The sequence below is a fragment of the Phalacrocorax carbo genome, chromosome 1, assembly GCF_963921805.1.
Source record: "Phalacrocorax carbo chromosome 1, bPhaCar2.1, whole genome shotgun sequence".
Lineage (NCBI taxonomy): Eukaryota > Metazoa > Chordata > Aves > Suliformes > Phalacrocoracidae > Phalacrocorax > Phalacrocorax carbo.
Genome location: NC_087513.1, coordinates 188,749,412 through 188,771,033, shown reverse-complemented (window position 1 = coordinate 188,771,033; position 21,622 = coordinate 188,749,412). Strand labels below are relative to the sequence as shown.

Genomic DNA, 21,622 nt, shown 5'->3' with positions numbered 1-21,622 from the left:
TGTGATCAACACCAAATATCCTGGAGCCCAGACTAGCATCTCAGCTCTAAGGTGCTATTCATATAAGTTTACTCCCTTACTGTCTCCTTAACTATCAAGTCAGCCAGAAATATCTTTGTCCTTCATCCTGCTAGGAATATTAAGTAGGCATTCTTTATGTCAGGTGCCTTTTCCAATGATAAATGTAGTCCTTAGTTAGGTAGCATAGAAACATTGGTACCACAGCTAGAAAGAATTTTCAGGTTGTTCTTTTCAGTGCATCTTAAGAAAAATTAAAAGTTGCACCAATATTAATCTGTGATGGAATAATATTAATAATTTGAAAGCTGAGATTAGGTGCTGATTACATGTATGAAAATATCATAGTCTTTCCCCTGAAACTTTAATTACTTTTTCTTCACAGAGATATTTGGTCTCTTGGCTGTGTGCTTTATGAGCTATGTGCGCTAAAGCATCCTGTAAGTACCATGGAATCAGATCAATATCATATTATTAAAACAGACAGTGGGCAGCCTGCAAAAACTGTAGTAATAATAGTCATAGAATCACGGAATCATTAAGGTTGGAAAAGACCTCTAGGATCATCAAGTCCAACCACCAACCCTTCACTACCTTGCCCATGCCCTGAAGTGCCACATCAACATGTCTTTTAAATACCTCCAGGGATGGTGACTCCAGCACCTCTCTGGGCAGCACGTTCCAATCCCTGACCACTCTTTCAGTAAAGAAATTTTTCTTAATTTCCAATCTAAACCTCCCCTGATGCAGCTTGAGGCTATTTCCTCTCTTTCTATCACTAGCAACTTGGGAGAAGAGGCAAACACCCACCTTGCTACAACCTCCTTTCAGGTAGCTCTAAAGACCAATAAGGTCTCCCCTCAGCCTCCTCTTCTCCAGGATAAACACCACCAGTTCCCTCAGCTACTCCTCAGAAGACTTGTTCTCTGGACCCTTCACCAGCTTTGTTGCTGCTCTTTGGACACACTCCAGCACCTCAATGTTCGTGTAGTGAGGAGTCCAAAACTGAACACAGTATTCGAGGTGCGGCCTCACCAGTGCCGAGTACAGAGGCATGATCACTTCCCTACTCCTGCTGGCCACACTATTCCTGATACAAGTCAGGATGCTGTTGGCCTTCCTGGCCACCTGGGCACACTGCTGGCTCATGTTCAGCCAGCTGTCGACCTACACCCTGGGTCCTTCTCTGCCAGAAAGCTTTCCAGCCACTCTTCCCCAAGCCTGTAGTGTTGCATGGGGTTGTTGTGACCAAAGTGCAGGACCCGATACTTGGCCTGGTTGAACCTCGTACAGCTGACCTCAGCCCATTGATCCAGCCTGTCCAGATCCCTCTGTAGAGCCTTCCTACCTTAAGCAGACCAACACTCCCTACCCAACTTGCTGTTATCTGCAAACTTACTGAGGGTGCACTCGATCCCCTTGTCCAGATCATTGATAAAGATATTAAACAAGACCAGCCCCAACACTGAGCCCTGGGGAGCACCACTTGTGACCGGCTGCCAGCTGGATTTAAGTCTGTTCACCACAGCTCTGGGCTCGGCTGTCCAGCCAGTTTTTTACTCAGCAAGAATACACCTGTCTAAGCCATGAGCCACCAGCTTCTCTAGGAGGATACTGTGGTAGACAGTGTCAAAGGCTTCACTAAAGTCCAGGCAGACAACATCTACAGCCTTTCCTTCATCCACTAGGTGGGTTACCTGGTCATAGAAAGAGAATTATTCATGGGCAGCTGCTAGAATTATTTTCGATTTACTTACAGATATTAGAGAATGACTGCCAGTGTTTAAGTTTTTGGTATTGTGTCTGTTTTGTGCATACTAAAATACAATGTATTATGTGTTTCTACGATTTATATACACACACCCACAGACATACACAGCAAACATACATTTACTCTTTAATAAGTACAAAAGTTTTTCAAAAGGCAGATGAACAATTTAAAGAATTGAAGGCAAATGTCAAGTTCAGACTTTAGGCATACGATTTTACTAATTTCTGTTTGAAAATACCAATCTATACTTACTAAAAAGTTTGAAACCTGCACTTCCGTTGCAAGCAGTTTGAGCCCCAGAAGCGGTTTCTTGAAGGTTTCATTTTGTTGGGAAGCACATTTGTGTCAGAAGGTGAGATGGCATCTTCAGGAATCTGTGTTGTCCTCAGCATGATCTGAGGCTCAGATAATCCTCAGCCTGTGAGTATTAATGTGGAGAAAGGAACACAGCAGAGACTAATCCTGACAACAGGAAAAGGATCAGATTCCTGGGGCCAGCAGAAGTTGACCTTTTGCTGGGCTTGGATGCGGGAGAAGGCAGAGCAGCACTGATAGGAAGAGCAATTGTGCTGCACTGAGAGCAAGGGCGTACTGCTGAGGAAAATTCCAGATGTCAAAGTGAGAAAACATTCATATTTCTTCTTATGAATGTTAGCCGGTTTATTCTGTATTGCTGCCCATTTTTTAATCTGAAGGCAGGGACTTGATGCTGATGTAGACAGGAGATGCAAGTGAAGTTAAGGCAAATTTTGTTTACAACTCCTTCAAAATAGCCAAGTAAATAAAATAGTAATTTTAGAAAGAAGTTGCATTCAAAACTAGTTTCGCCTGTCTAGAAGGCCCTAAAAACTATATTGATTCTAACCTGTTAAGAGATCTGCTGAACTGAGAGGGCTGAGATATCTGAGTGGCATCAGTTGTTAAAAATCAGATTATACCTTGGTTCCTGAGAGAACACAGAACACAGAGGCTAAGTTGTGTGGAGTGAGGTTTTGAAGGTGAACAGTGTGAAGATAGTATGTATGCACGTCTCTGCTGAACAGCTTTTGGCAGAATAAATGATGTTTCATTCTGGACAAATTGCTACTGTATGACAGTAGAGTATGAATAAAACTCTTCCAGGTACAAAAGCTATCAGACCTGTTGAGTTGTGCAGCTGAAAGAAGTAGAATGTAATGAGAAAATACAATCAGAGACTGGTTATATTAATTTTCCACAGCAAACTGTGGATAGTGAGAAAGGATTTGTGAAGAGATGATTGCATAGCACAGGGCTTCTGTCAGCAAGTACCTTTTTTTTCAAGTTGGGTGTCTAGTCCCTCATTTCTAACCAGCAGTACTTGCTGTCCTCTTTCTTACCATTTTCACTGATTAAGTTTGAAGGCAATAGTTTGCACCAGCTGGTGCTGAAGATCTGCAGAGGACATTTTCACCCAGTGTCTCCCAACTATTCATATGACCTGAGGATATTGATTTCTCAGTTGTTTAAAATATCTCCAAAAGACAGACCGTCTATCAACTCTATTCTAAGGAAGCCCTTTTTGCAGAAGCTTGTTCTCACATATTTGCCCTCTGAGGTAAGTGCCTTGTACTGCTGCTTTCTGAGAGAAAAATATGTAACCAAGTAGTATAAACAGTTCTATCAGATACCTTTTTTCTTATAGATAACACCAGAAGAACTCAGTCACACTGTGATACATGGAAAAAGTCCTTCAGCATCACAGCCTGGAGCCAAGCTGATACCAGGTAATGATAGTAATATCATTTAACATTAGTTCAACACTAACATTTGTTAATTATGATATATGTGATGGCTTTAACTTTCTCCAGCAGTCTTTACTGCACATTTTGATACAAGAGTTTTACACAAAGTTAAAAATAAAAAGAGGAGAGAACTGCAACAGCAGAAACATTCACCTCAGACAGTGCATTGCTGTGTTGTTCAGGAAAAGACAACTTTAAGACCAGCTCATTATCAACATTCAGCTAGAAAAGCTGCCATAGGAAAGTGCTGAAACATTAATCTTAATTCTTTTAAGAACAGAATGTACAAAACTAAGAGGCTTTGGTCTAGATGCAGTTTAGGTCCATCACATGAAAAACATCCTTACTTCACTTTGCTAAACTATGCACAAAAATGCAAAAATCTTGCAAGAAGTGCTCCATGGTATTTTACAAAATAGTAAAAATTTATTTTACAAAATACTATAAATTAGATTAAACTGTGAGAGACAACGAATTCTGGATTTAGTGCTCATTGATAGATCAGATTGTGTATGCACATTCTTAGAAAACATGAATGAGACTAAATGGTATCTCTGTATGAAATGCTGAAGTTCTGGCATGTTTCTGGCAGCATAACCTTTTCCTCATTCTGTATTCTTCAGTATATCATAATTATTCCTCAAATTTATCTTTGGGGATATCTTTGGGGGTATTAAAGTAGTTTAAACAGATTTGTGAAAATAAACTTATGCAGTTACTTAACTACATTATGGACTTCCCCCCCCCCCAAAAAAAAAAAAAAAAAAAAAAAAAGAGTTCTTCAGTAGTGTAGGAACCCATGCTATTTTGGAAATTACTTTCAATGAGATTTGTCTGCCTTCAGGTCTAATGCAAGTTGGATAGAGGCACCTGAACACCTAAGTCACTTACGCATTTTCAAAAATATCTATGGTCATACACTCATAATTTTAACATATTTTATCTCCCAGACATGATACTCTCATGATTGTTACTCAGGAAAAGTTTAAAACTCACTTAGAAACTACTTAATCCTGCCAAAGACTACTTTTCATTATTGCAGCTAAGGTGTTTGCAAAATACTGACTGACCCAACTGGAATGGTGTGTACTTTGATTTTCTCCTACATGGGGAACTGATAAGGTATATTTTTCACTTTTCAGCCGTTCTTTCCAAATGTCGCAAGTGCTACAAGATTGTCTAGCAATTTGTTGAATACTGAGGGCTAGGTTTAGAAAGGGAGTGCCCACGCAGGTAGACACCTAGCCTCCAGTGACACCTGAGCCTAAGAATTAGACCTCCTATTTTCCGTCCTTGGTACTAACATCAAATCAGCATCCTAGTTTATAGAGGTCTCCCTTTTATTCATTGTGCTTCTTTGCAAAATTCATCAATAAGATCCACTTTACGAGTGACAAATCATGGTGTTTTCAAAAGCACACCAATGTAAGAATGAAAGGCAGAATGCCAAGGAAGTGTGAGGTATGGTGCTGATGACGATAGTGGTGATGATGAAAGGATGTAAGGAGTGTTTGTTATCCCAACCTGTCAGCATTAGCTGTATGTACCCTACTATGGTTTGCCACTACATAATCACTAATCATGTAGAGAGCACAGAAGGTAACTTTTTAATCTTTTATTGTTAAAAGCAGATGAACTTCAAAAAAGGAGAGTCCAGGACCAAGTTTCTTCAGAATCTGGAATGGTGGTGCCTGTCAAGAAACAGGAATTATTTCAACGAAATGATTGGAAACCTCCTTCAAGAGGCCAACGGCCTATTTTTCAGGTACTGTGCATCCACATTCTCATAATATTTAATCACCTTCAGAAGGCAAATTCCTGCTCTTAGAAAAGACCCTTTAAAAGGCCTCATTAAGATTTATTAAATTCAGCTTAATGTCTGCTCTAAGTCAGTAGAGACAGTTAGGCACTCCTGAAGCATCAGAAGGTGTCTTAGAAAGCTTAAGTGGGAAGCACCACATTTAGGCTGCTTCACTATGGTCCTTTGTAAGAAAAGGAGTTAGGCATGCTTTGCATTTGCATTTGCACAAAGGCAAATAAACTCTGTGTCTGCATTTTTGCTATAGAAGCAAATACACTGATCCTCTTACCTCAGACTTTCCGAGAGCTCATTCATGAGCAAAACCACTGGCACCCACTGCTCTTGTTTCAGATACTATTACAACAAACTGGGATCGAACCCTACAACAGAAAGCCCCAGTTCTTCACAGCCACTTGTGTCCCTCCCTTGTTTTCCACCTCCTTCTTTCCTCAGGCTGGATATCAGCTGTATGCTGTCTCCAGCCTCTTCCTTGGCATCACTTTGTACCTTTACCTTCAAGAGCATGACTTGGGTGCTGGTGAACAGGGAGCAAAGCACATTTAGGATCTGGGAGCTCCCAGCAGTAATTGCACAGTGTGGTTGTGGTGGATTATCTGATGGTGGGGAACTGTGGAGTTCCCAGAACTGCAGCCCTCAAGCAATCACTTACACTACCTATGCATAATACTAGCCCTGTGCAGAATATAGGACTTAGTTTTCCTCACAGTTACATTTGTGCATATCCAATGCAAATTGAGAGATGGATTAAATTAGGAAGGTTAAGTTTCCTTTCACTGTGCACTGCTGTAATCAAAGGCAGAATTTTGTCCACAGTGTTTTGATCTATGAGACATGCTGTAATATTAACACTGGGGAAGTTCCCACATTCTTTCAGCATCCAAATGAAGCAACCAGTTTTCAGGGTTGCAGGGATGCTTGCATAGTGTCATACTTTGAATGTGTTGCTTCAGGATTTGCAGAATGACAGAACGGTTGAGGTTGGCAGGGACCTCTGGATGTCACCTTGTACAGCACCTTGGTCAAGCACGGCCACCTAGAGCTGGTTGCTCAGGGCTGTGTCCGGACAGCTTTTGAATATCTCCAAGGAGGGAGATTCCACAACCTCCCTGGGCAACCTCTGCCAGCGCTCTGTCACCCTCATGGTGAAAAAGTGTTTCCTGATCTTCAGAGGGAACCACTTGTGTTTCAGTTTGTGCCCATTGCCTCTGGTCCTGTCACTGGGCACCACTGTCCCTGTGTCCTCTCTGCACCTTCCCTTCAGTTATCTATATACATTGATTAGAACCCACCTAAGCCTTCTCTAGGCCTAACAGTTTGAGCTCTTTCAGCCTTTCCTCATAGGAGAGATGCTCCAGTCCCTTAATCATCTTTGTGTCCCTCTGGTGGCCTCTCTCCAGTATGTCCATGTCTCTCTTGTACTGGGGAGCTCAGAACTAGACACAGCACTCCAAGTGTGGCCTCACCAGTGCTGAGCAGAGGGGAAGGATCATCTCCTTTACCCTGCTGGTAATACTTTGTCTAATGCAGCCCAGGATATCATTTGCCTTCTTTGCAGCAAGGGCACATTGCTGGCTCATGGTCAACTTGTTGTCCACCAGGACCCTCAGGTCCTTTTCTGCCAAGCTGCTTTCCAGCTGGACAGTATATGCTGGTGCACAGTGCACACTGCACTTCCCCTTGATGAACTTCACAAAGTTCCTGTCAGCCCATTTCTCCAGCCTGTTGTGGTCCCTCTGGGTGGCAGCATGACCCTCTGGTCTATCAGCCACTCTTCCCAGTTTTGTCATCATAGAAGTTTATCAAGTTGATCAAGCATGACTTACCCTTTGTGAATCCATGCTTACTCCTCCTGATGATTTTCTTGTCTTTCATGTGCCTGGAAATGTTTTCCAGGATTAGTTGTTCCATCACCTTGCTAGGTGTTAAGGTGAGGCTGACCAGCCTGTCTTTCCCTGGGTCGTTCTTCCTGACCTTTTTGAAGTTATGAGTGACATTTGTTTTCTTCCATTCCTCGGGCACTTCTCCCAGTCACTGCCATCATCGTTCAAAGATAATAGAGATTGGCTTTGCAATGACATCTGCCAGCTCCCTGAGCATTTGTTAGGTGCATCCTATCAGGGCCCATGGACTTATGTTTGTCCAGTTTGCTTATGTATTCACTAACCTGATTCTTCTCCACCAAGGGTATGTCTTGCTGCAGTCTTTTCCCCTAGTCACAGGGGCTGGGATTCCTGAAGGCTGGTCTTGCTAGTAAAGACTGAGGTGAAGAAGGCATTCAGGACCTCAGCCTCTTCCATGACCTGTGTCAGCTGGGCACCTGCTTCACTGGTCACAGTTCACGGTCCTCCTCCATTTATTTAGATGGCCTGATTTGTTATCCCTATTGCTTGTAATCACCATGCTTCTGGATACCATACTGTAAAACTTATTTCAATGAGGGACAAGATAAACACATTCTGAGGTTACCTTTTCCTTGGCAATATTATTGTTAGTGGAAAATTTTCTTCTTATGTAGATATGAATTTGTATTCTATTGTAATCTGGATTATACCGTAGATAGATGAGTCTATCTTCCAGGTTCCTCAGAAAGAATAGTTAATGGATTTACCATCTAAGGAAGGGATACCTAGATGCTTTTTAATTTATGTAAGAAAATAAGCCAGATTCAGGATTTTTCTTATACACCATGTAAGTGGTTTTTAGTCTCCCACCATGGAAAGGTTTGTGAACGTCTTATATCACTTCTTTTATATCACGCAGTGGCAGCTAGACAATCACTTTCTCTCCATTGTTCTTAGAAGAAATGGAAAAGGCAGTCTTGTCACAAAGTAGAAATACAGGGACATTTCATCACAGTAAGGACTTTGAGAAATGAAAGGCAAGCTCCCGCAGGCACATAATCAAAGAGATGGTGACATGAAGTAGCACAGTGCTCCCCTGAAAGCATCAGTCAATGCATATACTGCCTAAAACTACATCCCAGATTCCCCTTACTCTCACATGTCAAAATAAGATTCTCCTGGAATTCATTCAGTGCTTTAGGCTTCAGAACAGTGAAGTGGCTCTTGGGCAACAACACTACAGTGTGCCAAGCTCCATGCTGATTGACTCACACAACAATATGTTCTACTGCTTAATGACAGGAGCTGATGGAACAGGGGGAAAGGAAAAGACAGTGGTAAGATTACATATGCTGTGACAAGTTAGGAAGTTTCTGAGTTATATGTGAAACGATTTGGAAATCTTACACTAACTATACTGTACACAGCCTATATTATAATGCAACTCAGACTGGGAGAAGGACAGGAAGTTAATTCAAGGTTGTACTGATACAAATGAGAACAGGTAAATTAACATCTTTTATTGTATTTTCAGCCACAGAGCTCTGGATTTAAGATGGCAGAAAAGCCAGAAAGTATTAGAGTACATGGCCATTATGGTCATTACTATGATAAGCTTGACAACTTGCAGAGGAAAGCTAATGCACATTATGACCTTTCTCCTATAAGCCAAAGAGTTGAGGAATACTATAAACTAAAAGGACAAGTTGCACCTCCACCCCCACCACCTGACTGGTAAACTTTTCTCACTCCATTTATTAGTGGTAAACAGTCATGCATGTTTTGAGTTATCAGCCTTTCTGGTTTGGTAACACTGGACGTGGCTCATTCAGTGTAATTCCTTCTCTGCTTGGTCTTTGATAACTTTTTTACATGTTTATTGCACAATAATATAACTCCTGTTGCTGTCTATCTGGATGATTGAGATTTCATTGTCAAAATGTCTCCCAAATCTCAGCATTTTATTGGGTGAGAGGTAAAACAGGCTCTTTGTCAACTTTCTGATTATATCAAGGATAACTACTGTCTTTCCTTCCACCAGGATCAGAATGATATAAAGACCAAAAGCAGTTCTCCACCTGAGGGAACAGAGTGGGAGGCAGGGCATGCAAATGTTTTTTTTCCTGCAGAACTTGTATTTTGGTTTCAGATATAAAGACCCTTTCCTCAACAGTTTGTTTACTTCAAAGCCTTTCTCTTACAAAGTAGATGTACAACCTTTTTATTACTTTAGAGATTGCCTGTTCATTCCATGATTGGCCATTTTAGGTGTGGATGAGCTTTGAAAATCTTGAGAAAGGAGGGTAAGCAATTTTTAATACTGCCTACTTTCAGATCCTTCCTTTAAGGTTGACCAAATCATTAATTTTCATTCAATGACAACAGTGTTTAGAACGTTTCAGTTAAGAATCATCAGCTTTATATAACTTATATCTTCTTGTCTAAGCTGAGTTTCTAGTGCCTTATTTAAGGACAAAGTTGATTCAGTTTGTCTCCCTGGGGCACAAGGGGATTCTGAAGGTAGGAAATGGAATAAATAGAAATCAGGGAGCTTACAAGTGACTGCTGGTTATTTTATACAAAAAGAGAGAGGTAAATGTTCAGAAACCACAAAACAACATAAATACGAAGTTAGGCAGATAGAATTAGGCACAGAGGAGAAAGGAAATAGAAAAGCTGTTGAATACACAACCTCCATTCTGACAATTTTCACTCATTTTGAGATCAGAAAAAACAACTTTATTTTCATTAACACTTTCAAATACCATTTATCAAATAAAAGGTGGAGAAGGACTTTGCTGCACTCTTCAGAAAGCTAATGTAACTGAAGTAATAGGAAGGGAAATGCCTGAAGTGGATGTGTTTTCTTTATGTTATTTTCCTGTTGTTCCATATTTATAAATATTTTATCCATATTTATATTCACGTAGTAAAAAGAGAGCCCTGTTTGTCATATGTGATAAAACCTATAGAGAATTATTTGTGCAGAAGATGGCAGAGTCTGTGAAATAGAATGTAGTATATGAACATCACGTTCTTCTCTCAGGCCTTCAGAATATCTTCAAAGGCGTTTTGAAGCCCAACAGTACAAGATTAAAGTGGAAAAACAGCTGGTAAGTAAATACTGCATCATAGAATAAAATCTGTAAAAGCAACTGAATGAAAATCTAAAAGATGAACTGATGTCTCTCTAACAGCAAACAGTAACACTGACAGGTAGAAATTTCTGCTCCAGCTAATTCGTTGATCTGCTCCGCAGTGCTCATTTTGAGGTTTTATTTTCTAATACAAAACTGTAGTGATGTAAAATTCTACTATAACTTTTTCCTCCAAACATATACACTTGCCTTACTGCACTCTTCAGTGGAACAGGGAGAGTGAATTGAGTGAGCACTGAAGGAAAGGATTCTAAATGAAAGTTCCTGTGCTCTGGGATTTACTTGTGCATCCATAGGGACTGCGACCATCCTCTGCTGACCCATATCATGACCAAATACAGCATCAGAAAATAAAGGAAGAGCATCTCAGAAACAATCAGCAGGACATGTATAGGAAGAATGAAATGAAAGAACAGGTAGATGAAATATCTTCCTTAGCTGCTTAAAGCTGTCTTCTTACACTCCTTGACAGTAGTATTCTTTACATAAGAATTGATTCTTTTCCATATGACCACTAGGAAGATATAAGCTGTTTTCATCTGGGTCCATCTTACATAAAATGGTGAAGATTTGCACAAAAGCTGATGTCCATAATAATTTCATAAACCATGGCCTTTATTTTGATTTCACTTCTACTGAGATTAGAGGAGTTACTGAACAAATTAATGTTGGAGGACAATAGATCCTTACATTTTGAAATCAGTGAAAATAGTCACACATGTATGCGTATTCATTGTTCCTAAGTCATACTATGACATTTAGAAAGTGATATACTAGTATGTGATGCATACTACTTCCCCGGTATGTTATAACTTTTGGAGATTATTTTATACAAAACCAATATACTTTTCTGGTTTTGCTTTTGGGTGACAGAGAAAACAAACTGATACTTCTTTATTACATGAACATGCATAAATACATTTAGTCTTTCTATCTTTGATTTATTAAAAAATGCCAGAATAAATATGAATATATTAACTTTTACATAATGGTCAGACTTTGGAATAAAAACATACTCATCATGTACACATTCTTCAGAGACTGTTGCTGTTTAGTTCCACAAAGTCTGTACTAAATATGCCAAAAAACGAAATTTTACAGACCTGTCCATTTGTAACATGGGCAAATTCGGATAGACTCTCACATAAAGAGTAACAGAGATGTCCTTAACACAGAAATCATCTTTTGGTCATATTTGAAATTTTTGCTTCAAAGAATAGGAATGTTGAATCTTCTCCAAGAAAAGATTACCAGGTTTTGTTTCATTTTGGGGAGGAGGTTGCAATACAATAAATATTACTTTTTTTTTTTGTGCTCCTGATTTCCAGTCCTCTCTTTTTGAACTGCAACCTTAGAGCCATTACTCAGACAGTCCTTAGGTTATTCTTGGAATTAACTGGTTTAGATATAATTCTACAGAAAAGCTAGCATGAAACAGTCTGGAAAACTTCAGAAAGGTTAAAGTCTGGAAAAGTTGTAACTCCAAAATGTCCTTTAGCAGGAAGTATCAAGCAATCTCTAAAATTGGCGGTAAAGGACACTGATCCCTTTTTCTTAGATATACACAGTTTAATATCCATAGAATATTTTGTTTAGCTAGTGTTATTTCTGTATGTATTTCTAATCCATATGTATTCTACCTTACTGTTTTTTAATAGGAATACCTGAAACAATTGCAGAAAATTCGGGAAGAGTACCACAGCGATATGAGAGCATTCAAATTTAGAGCAGGAGTACTCCAGGTAAGAAAGTTCAAACATACACACAGTATTTCCTTTTTCTTTTTTAAGCTAGTACACTTAATTAGAAATTGAAATTAACATTTTATAAAAATGTTCCCTAGGAGAATCAAAAAATACAAGGTAAAACCTGTCTTGTGAGGCAAGGGAAAGCTGAGGACCAGTCTGAAACCAAGGATACAGCTGGAACAGGAGAAGAATCACTTCATGTATCAGTACCATCTCCTATCCTAAACAGAACTTTTTATACAAGTTCCTCATGGTCTTTGATTCACTCTCTGTGACAAATCTGAAAAACACTAAAGCTTAAATGTTACCTGATGCTTGCACCGTATGTGGAAGTCTCCCTAGGTTCCCTTCGCAAATAGCCTGGAAAGTTTCTTTGGCTGAGTCCTGACTTGTTTTGGCAATTATTCTTCATCTGTAAATATTAGGATGTACTTTTACTTAATTTCTTTTTGTATGTTTCTTTTCCTTGCTGTCTGAGTGAGGTAAAGAAGCAGCCACTCACAGTGCAGATCTTCATGAGAAATCTGTGCAGAAGATGCAGCAATTCATGAGAGCCCAGAGTAGCACTGAGTGGGAAGTGAGAATCCAGTTTTATGTGGACTCCTTACTTAAACAGTAACTGGGGAGAAGCAGGAGAAAGAGGCAGAGCAAAGCTTTCCAGCCACGGGACGACTCCGCTTCTTTCTCATCAAATACCACCAAAGCATCTACTGCAATGGATTTTCAGAATTGTTCCACTTCTACATTGCAATATTGGCATTATGAACACCAGATGAGGTTTCCAGACCACATGGAGTTCTGCAGCAAAAAGTTCACTTTTCCTTAAGTGAAATGAATGAAAACCTCAATTTATGAAAATTAATCTCAGTGTGCGAATTCCTAGTCTGTTCTGAAGGGCAAACAGCCCTGATCTAGCTGCTAGGATTCTTCAGTCTAGATTGCCTCCTGTGGTGTAAGGCTTCCTGCACTTGTTCAGTAGCAAGGGGCAGGCTTCCACGTAAACCAGTGACAGACACTGCAACTGGAACTTTGGCCAGACCTGCCCGTATTAGTAGCATTCTCTTCAGTGATTTTCATGGAACCTGGATCTGGCTTTTAGTAAAATGAATTCATACATCACTTAGTGGGATAAAGTAGGTTATAGGCAGCCAGAGCCACGATAGGACAGAAATTATATTCTCAGTGAGTTAATGGGAAATGCATGATGACGAAAAAGAAACACTAGATTTTGCACCTGCTTGATGTCACCTTAGTTCATCGGTACTCCATCTACTGGAGAAACTGCAGAGATATTTTTAAGAAGTAAAATCTGTGAATTGTTGTGGTTTCACCTGAGGTTGAGGAGGTGCCCTAATTGCAGCAGATCCCTGAAGGAGCTGCATACAATTATTTGCTTTGCTTTTATCTGACAGGTTCTAACATAGGACATATGAATATGAAAAAGGGTAATGAAATATTTTCAGATGTTACCAGAAAACAGCATACTATGCAACATGGCTATACTTTCTACAGGCATAGGCTTCCATTATAATCTTGATATTCATCACTTTCCAAGTTTTCCAGAATGAAATCAGCCTAAATCATCTTTCATACGATCATAAAAAATAGAAGATGTATTATTTATTTCTTGACACAGAACTGTATGCTCCAAACACAGGGTTTTGAAAAATCAGAGGTTTGCCCCTAATACAAGGTTTCCTATCTTTCTATTTGACAGATAAGCCAGAATTATGTCTTCCAGTACTAAAGTCTAAACAAGACAATGAATGGGATATTCTTACAGATATTTATATACAAGGAAATCAGTTTACTACTTGAACAAGTCTTTTTTTACAGGGTGTACACATATTCTGGTTCCAAAGAGTGTATTTTAAAGTTGTTGGGGTTTTTTTCTCCTTCCAGGACATGGAAGAAAACCTTAAACAAGTCAGACTCCAGGATAGGCAAGACCAAAAAAACTTAGAAAAGAAACATAACAGAAAGGTATCCATCCTTATTGTTGTAATTTTTTTCCATTTTCTTCTTACATGTGCACATTTCAAATGATTGTGTTACCACAGTAACTCTGGAAATCAAGTTATTTGAGAGTCAATTGAAAGTGCTGGTCTACTGTTTGTTAAAAGTTTATATGGGAAGATTGAATGACTAAGAAAATAAATGCATAGCAGAGCTTTCTGATCATTTGCGGGAGACTCCCTTTAGATATTTCCAGGTAGTAATCAATACCTGGCCACTCATCTTTATATCAAACTGCATTAGTAGTGAATGGAAACTCATGCTTACTCAAATTTTAAGTGAAGTCAAGTCAGGCTGCTAATTTCTTAACATTTGTTTATAAAACATTATTCTCTGTAGTGCTTTTTAAATTGCAGAAGGGGGTGGGAATTGAACGGAAATGCATATACGGTGTCAGGAAGGTTTCCAACCGTAAGATCGTTGTGAAGCGTACTAAAGGTCTTTTGTGAAATACTGCATGGAAGCAGTACAGTATTCAAATTTTAGTACTCATTGAGAACCAGCTGTAAGAACCAACTTGGTTTATGGCAAGGATTTGAATTAAGTGATTATCAAAGACACCATTCCTTAAAATAAAAAGTGGATGCAATAGTATGAAAATAGCCATAAACTATATTTGAAGAAGGCTTTTTTTTGGTCCAATTTGTTCAACTTTGATCTCATTTAATAGAAGAAAAATATTGTTAAATAAGTTATTTTCAATAAAAGAATAACTTGCAAGTTTGTAGTTCCATATAAGCTGTGTACATTTAATTAAATGCTTTATTTAATAAAATAAGTAAATGAAGTGTGTGAATTCTCTTCAGGGAGGAGTAAAGTTTGAAATTAATTTAGATGTATGTGTTCCTGAGGAAGAGAGCATTCAAGAAGCAGAGGTACGTTGTAGTTATATTCAAAAGCATTTACATTAGTAATCTGAAACCATGACAGTAGCTCCATGATCTAAGCTTTAATTGTTCCTTTACCATCATCCTCTACCTTTGTTATAATGAAGCTTCCTATTGAGGGTTTGTTGACATTTTGCATGTATCTGGCCTTCTTCAAGAGGATAATTGCTTAGAAGAAAATTGGATATCTGGGTCAATCTTTCACATGGTAAAAGATGAAGTAGTGCAGATATTTAAATTTTGTAAACTGGGCTGAGGGGAAGAACTCATCTCAAAAATGAGTTAGTTTGCAAATGGCAAATTTGATTTGTGAATTGTTTTAGTACAGTTCTGTTTCTTTTCGCTGGTGTTACATCACAAAGCAAGAATAATACTCTGATGAATCAGCTGTTTTTTAGAAAAAGTGGAGACCACAGACATTATGTGATTTCATTTATTAAAATGCCATGTCTGACTGATGAACATGTACTAGCTATCTATTAAGATTTTTATTAGTATGTTAGAATTTTAAAAATATTTGTAGCAGCAACAAAAAATAGAATTTCTTTCTAGTATAGATATTCTTCATTTATAAAGCACTATATTGTCCTACTGTTGTTTCATGTCTCTGCAGAGCACCATGCAGCCCTCTGATATGCCAATCACAATGTGACATTGAAGTTCTGCTGCTTCACTTTCTGTAACACATTTTGCCTGTGCATGTCTGAGAATGGCTGGCAAACACAATAAAATAAGAAGTGATTAGTTATTGACCCATATTTGTTTTCTCTTTCCAGAGTAACCTCTTGTTTTTTCAGGTACTAGATAAAGTCAGTGAGACTTTAACTTTCGTGGATGATGAGAATCTTAAGGAGGAATTGGTGGAAGTTTATGAAGATCATATGGACAGAGCTTTGGAAGAATTTTCTGGATACCAAACAGGTATTTCTGGGAGAAATGCAATGCTGAGTGTTAATCCTGAAAATTACTTAGGTAAATTCAGTAACTCCAGGCTATAGCAAGCTTCTCTGATGAACTGTAATATCGCATAATATTATAATCACCCTGCAGTCTACTTTAAAAAAATGAAATAGCTTTGCCTCCTCTTTTTCTTCCCCTTAGAGTCCAATGATATTGGTGATACCAAAGAAAACAGAAAACATTGGCAAGCTGGAGCCCCTCAAACACTACTGAATTTTTTAGCAAATGCTGATGTTACTTCAGTATGTCCTACTTTGGCCGAGAATGAACTTGGTAAGAAAGTTTTGGGTTTCGATACATGAAAGTAGAGAGTTGCTAAAATTTAGCCAGACTACTTACAGACCTTTGCCAAAAAAAATCCATACCAGAGTGTTCACATGATCTGGCAGGCTTTTAACTGCAGGACTTCATAATACCTGAGGTTATTGTATGTGTTAGACCATAGAATGCAGTCATCATTTTCCTCTCTGTCTAATATTGCAATCATGTCCTGCTGCTCATCATTCTGTGGCCTGGGTAACAAGGGCTGAAAATGCCAGTCTGTGCAACTAATCAACACCACTTTCTTGGGCCTCGAGTTGGTGAAACAAGAACTGAGGCAGCCAGTTGCCAGCACCACCCCAGAGTGTGGCAGAGTTCTGGTTTCCCAGTCCACATACTAGTGTTGCTACACAGTCACAAGTGCATCCTCGCACAGGTGTGGCTGTGGTGATGCTCCTTTTCAGAAGAAGCTAACTGCTATGTTTCTTACAGTACCAGTGCCTATACTCCCAGGCAGCCAGGTATCTCTGTGACTGGTTGCTGCAAACGAGGGGCTCTTCAGCATTCCAGCATGCTCCCAACGCCGTAGATACACAGAAATGACCTGAAGAATTTGTGTGGCCAGTGAAGACAGAGCAGAATATTGTTAATATGCCACTCCTTGTTCGTTCTGCCTTAGATGTAAAAGCATAGGGCACAAGAGAAGCAGGAACTTCTTTGAAGCCTTTTCAGCCCCAAGAAGTCAACACGTTTGAGAACAAGAACTGCTTAATGAAGCTGCACCTGTCTATTCCAGGCCTAATAATCAGTTACTTGAGATTTTACTTTATTAAAACCAGTGTTAAAAAATTTTAGTGCCAAATAGCCCAAACTATTTTTTATTTATGGTATCGATCAGACCAAATACTTACAAAAAATTCAGTATTCCAAAAGGGAAAAAAACCCAAACAGGATTCCATCATTACACAAAACAAAGAAATAAGTGTTAAGACTAGAAAGTGTGAATCTGACAGAAGACAGTGCCAAGCCACAGTCATGCTTTCGTGACCTGAGAACCTTCCTGTTCTTCAGCTGACAGTGATGTTCTGCCTGAAAACATCCCAGAAAACAGGAAGCAGTGGAAACAAACGCCACCAAGGACACTCCTGAACATCTTAGCAAAAGCAGAGCTGTCTAATGACTCCCTCATCCAGCTTGAAGAGGAAATAGGTAGGATGTTTGTTACTGTAAATTCTACCGATTTTCTTTAGTGTGTTATTTCTTCTACCATTGGCAGAGGCTCTGTGTTGGGAAAAAATGTTTAAAGCAGTTAGCAAACTAGAACATGGGCAGCCTGTCCCAGCAGCCACTGCTCCCTGTCCTGTCACAGTGAAAGGCCTCTTTCAGGATGCTGCTGTTTCCAATAGCAGGGAGAAGGGCAAGCCCTACTTACCAGCTATTACTTCATATAGAATAATTTCATTTTGTCGTGGTTCAGCCTCAGCTGGCAACTAAACACCACGCAGCTGCTTGCTCACTCCCCCCACAGTTTAATAATTACAATAAAATAATTATAATAATGATTATGATAATAATGACAATAATGTGAATATAATAAAATGGAAAATGAAAAAAACAAGGAAAAAAAACCCACAGAAACATGAATGATACAGCCGCTCACCACCACGGACCGACGCTGCCCATCCCCGAGCCGCGATTGCTGCCGCTCTCCCCCTGCCAGCTCCTCCCCAGTAACATGCTGGGCATGACGTTACATGATGTGGAATATCCCTTTGGTCAGTTTGAATCCGCTCTCTTAGCTGTGCCCCCTCCCCTCCCGGCTTCTTGTGCACCCGGCAGAGCATGGGAAGCTGGAAATGTCCTTGACTAGTACAAGCGCTACCCAGCAACAACTAAAACATCTGTGTGTTATCTCAACATTTTGTTTCATGCTAAGTTCAAAGCACAGCACTATGCCAGCTGCAGTGAAGAAAATTAACTTTATCCCAGATAAAACCAAGACAGTATCCACCCCTTATTTCTTGGGTAGACAAGTAAGCTATTACTGCCAGCAAGTTGGAAGATACCACAAACCTGGATTTAGTTCCTGCAATTGTTGAAGAACCCTGTAAAAAACATTTATACAAATACAACTATTTCTGTAGAACAGCTGTAAATTGTAGTACATGGTGGCTTAGGCTACGGCGGTGACTTACTTTACAGCATGGTCCATGCTGATACAGCTGACACTGAAATTGATTCGAGCTCACGCTGCAGCACACGTTGCTCAAGTAACGGACTGTTTTAAAAATGACATATACTTTGCATCAAAGTTGTTAGCAGAAAAGCCAGAGTATTTTTCGTAGAAAGAGGCAGTAAATGTAACCGGACATTGTGTTTTTATGCACAACTGACAATCTACTGAACACATAATTGGATGACAGGACTTTTAAACCAGCTAAATTGTACCTGCCAAGTTTCAACATCTTAATGGATTGTGACATTTATCTTTCATTTGCAAGTGTGTAGTCAGCACTTGCCTGCTAATTATGCCTCACATATGCATTTTCTTATAGTATAACGAGTTCTTTTAAAACTGCCCCATCCTGAAGGCCAAACCAGCTAAATCTCTCTCCTAAGACTACCTTTATAGCTTACACATTAAAAAAAATCCCCAAACCCAGAAAATGAAATTCAAACCATTTTTCACTAATGTCAGCAGTTCATAGGGTTAAAGCAAGAATAAGGTCACACAGGTGTGTTATTTGCTGCTGGTTTTATTGGTTTCATGTATTAAAATACAGCATTCTCTCAATGCCCAGTTCTGCCCTGCTACTCAAGCTGACATTGTGGAGCTTGAGTCTGACATTTAGTCTTCATACTAAAACAACTACTAGCATTGTTCTCCTACCTTCAGATCAGGGTTGCCCTTCAGTCTTGAAAGCAAGCATTTTTAGGGAGCCACAGCTACATCCAAGCAGCAATTTTCAGTCCTTCCCAAAGAGTACTCCCATAAGTTTTCCACTGAAAATGCAGATCCCTGTATTGGGAACATAAACCTACTAGTAACAGATCGCCTTTCTTACTTAACTTTTATAGTCCTTTGGTTATGGTCTACAAGCACACTAGGTTCCACCCAGTGGAAGTCACAAGCCACTGACTAAAACACCTGTGATCAAGAATAACAGAGGCACAGTGTTTACATTGCAGTAATTTGAACAACAGCAACAAAATTCAAGCATTTACTTATTTGCTATTACCTTACATACACTTTTATAGTTAGCTCATATACAAATAAAGGAATGTTTCTCTTCCTCTCCAGAAGGGAGATTAACTATGTTGCTTCCAAAAGAAAACAAGGAAGATAATTCAGAAACATACTCCACTGTTGCTGTTGCTGAAGGCAGACTTGAGCCAAGATCAGATGATGAAGACACGTAAGTCAAGCACTTCTGAAGAAAAATCCATACAACTGAACAGTTTTTATGAAATGACATGTTGCATTGCCTAAAGCTTTTCTGTTCTTTTAAATTCATAAATGAAGAAACTTATTTTACTGAGTCTGTTAATTTAATTCTGTAATTTAGTATGTCACATGCCAACGCTGCCATTAAAAATGTTATGCAGAAGTATTAACGTGGCTTTACAACTCCTGTTCTCTTACCTTATAAATACAGGTAAAACAATCTCATGGAGAAAGAATAAACAGCTCCATTATGCGTGTAGCTTGTATATATTTTAAAAGTAATTTCAAAAAAATCTGAAAGGCCTTGAAACGAGAAAGGATTGTAACAAATATACATTTAATTAATATAATTATCTTGTTTTGCTTTACAGAAATTTTGAAGACTCTGAAGATGAACTGAGACATGAGCTGGAGGAGTCTCTGGGAACAGTGGCAACTGTGGAGTCTCCCATCCTTTCAATAAATAAAGGTCAAACAGATGAAGAAAAGATGAGTCTACCCCACAGACTACTTGGAAAATCTGATGATGATTTAGAAAATAACTGTGGGTTATTTGGTGTTGACACACATACTGTAAAAGGCAAGCAGGAAGTACGGGCCACCTAGAACACTAGCACGGTTACTGTTTCAAACCTTTAACTTGCTTGAAATTTCAGCCACATGGGTAACAAAATTTAGGGATAGCTGACATTAAATGCCCAGTAAATCAACTGCTTTTCAACAGTGCTAAACACTCAGTTAAAATAAATCAAAAAGTTTGTTGCTCTTTTGTTTAAAAGGAAGAAAAAAATCAGGCTACTTTTCAGATGTCTAAACATTGAAAAATCCTGATCCACACTAAAACACACTTTCATCTTTATTATTCTTAACTACCCAGGACATCTCTGACAACACTTGCTTGAGAAAATTTCTGATTGCACGCTCTAATTCACTGTGCCTGTATCATGTAAGGAAGTCTCCTGGTCAGTGCAGTGTATTTCCCTAGCTCCACCAACTCCTGGTTTTAAGACTCTTCCAGCTTTTCACAATCAATCTCTGTGTACTGCCAATACAGCTTTGGAATCCATAGTTTCATTTACACAGTACTGACCTTACATAGTATCACCAGCTGCTCAGCAGTTTTATATAGTAGCAGTAAAAAGGTTTATTAGCACCATGAGAATTGTGCTTGGGGAATCCAAGTCCTAAGGAAATATGGAATAGTGGGTTCTTCTGACCATGTATTTTCATATGGAAAATGTCATATAATCCAGGTGAAGTTTAAATAGAGAGAAAAACACATTCTAAAGGCTGGTTTCAGTAGTTTTTTGCACTTCTCATTTGCTAAAATATAAAATATTGCTTTGATAACTCAAAAAAGGACTATATGTTTTTTCATTTTTGATACAAATGCAGATGTCCAATATTTGAACATTTTGTTCATTGTATTCTCAGTTTTAGATTAAGCAGTTGTTTAGGGCTTTAATGTTCATGTTTGCATAGCATTTAATTATGCCCTCTAATCTAGACCCTGCTATTCACTAGGAACAGAAAACCTTTCAATAAAATAGTTGGAAAAATACCATTAAGCTGTCATACTCTGAAAGGGCATGAGGAAATAGCAAAAATAGGTATAATAATTGCATGTGTCTATGATCCTTATTAAAAAAGCAAGCTAGCAAACCCACCATGTGATTAACCCAAAGGAATCACTGTAAGTAATGAAATCTCCAGAACCACAATTAGAACCCCACATAATAGAATTTTGCCACACATGGGGGACAGCAAATTGAAAATGTGCTACAGATCCTAGAAAAAAAATCTTCAGGGTACAAAAGCTATCGAACAGAAGTGTTGACTTTAAAACATGTGACTGTTGGGGTAAAGAGTCATGAAATGGGTGAAGAGTGAAAGTACGGTATTCAATAAATACAAGAATTTCCAGATGTAGTT

At 38.9% G+C, this 21,622-nt stretch overlaps 1 protein-coding gene and 1 long non-coding RNA gene across 2 annotated transcripts in view; one reads left to right on the top strand and one right to left on the bottom strand.

Annotated features, from left to right (window-relative positions):
• LOC135311526 (uncharacterized) overlaps positions 1-717 on the bottom strand; it is a 65,003-nt gene extending 64,286 nt beyond the window's left edge. The window contains exon 1 of the long non-coding RNA XR_010371157.1: positions 613-717. This is a non-coding gene — a long non-coding RNA (uncharacterized LOC135311526). The remainder of the gene's footprint in view (positions 1-612) is intronic.
• Positions 1-21,561, top strand: part of NEK5 (NIMA related kinase 5) — a 30,777-nt gene extending 9,216 nt beyond the window's left edge. Inside the window, exons 7-21 of the mRNA XM_064440952.1 lie at positions 404-458; positions 3,165-3,369; positions 3,466-3,534; positions 5,181-5,317; positions 8,750-8,949; positions 10,262-10,328; positions 10,670-10,789; positions 12,032-12,115; positions 14,024-14,104; positions 14,944-15,012; positions 15,822-15,945; positions 16,126-16,257; positions 17,317-17,454; positions 19,547-19,661; positions 20,062-21,561. Coding sequence (XP_064297022.1) covers positions 404-458; positions 3,165-3,369; positions 3,466-3,534; positions 5,181-5,317; positions 8,750-8,949; positions 10,262-10,328; positions 10,670-10,789; positions 12,032-12,115; positions 14,024-14,104; positions 14,944-15,012; positions 15,822-15,945; positions 16,126-16,257; positions 17,317-17,454; positions 19,547-19,661; positions 20,062-20,296 — 1,831 coding nt within the window. The 3' untranslated portion in view covers positions 20,297-21,561. The remainder of the gene's footprint in view (positions 1-403; positions 459-3,164; positions 3,370-3,465; positions 3,535-5,180; positions 5,318-8,749; positions 8,950-10,261; positions 10,329-10,669; positions 10,790-12,031; positions 12,116-14,023; positions 14,105-14,943; positions 15,013-15,821; positions 15,946-16,125; positions 16,258-17,316; positions 17,455-19,546; positions 19,662-20,061) is intronic.
• Positions 21,562-21,622: the final 61 nt, after the last annotated feature.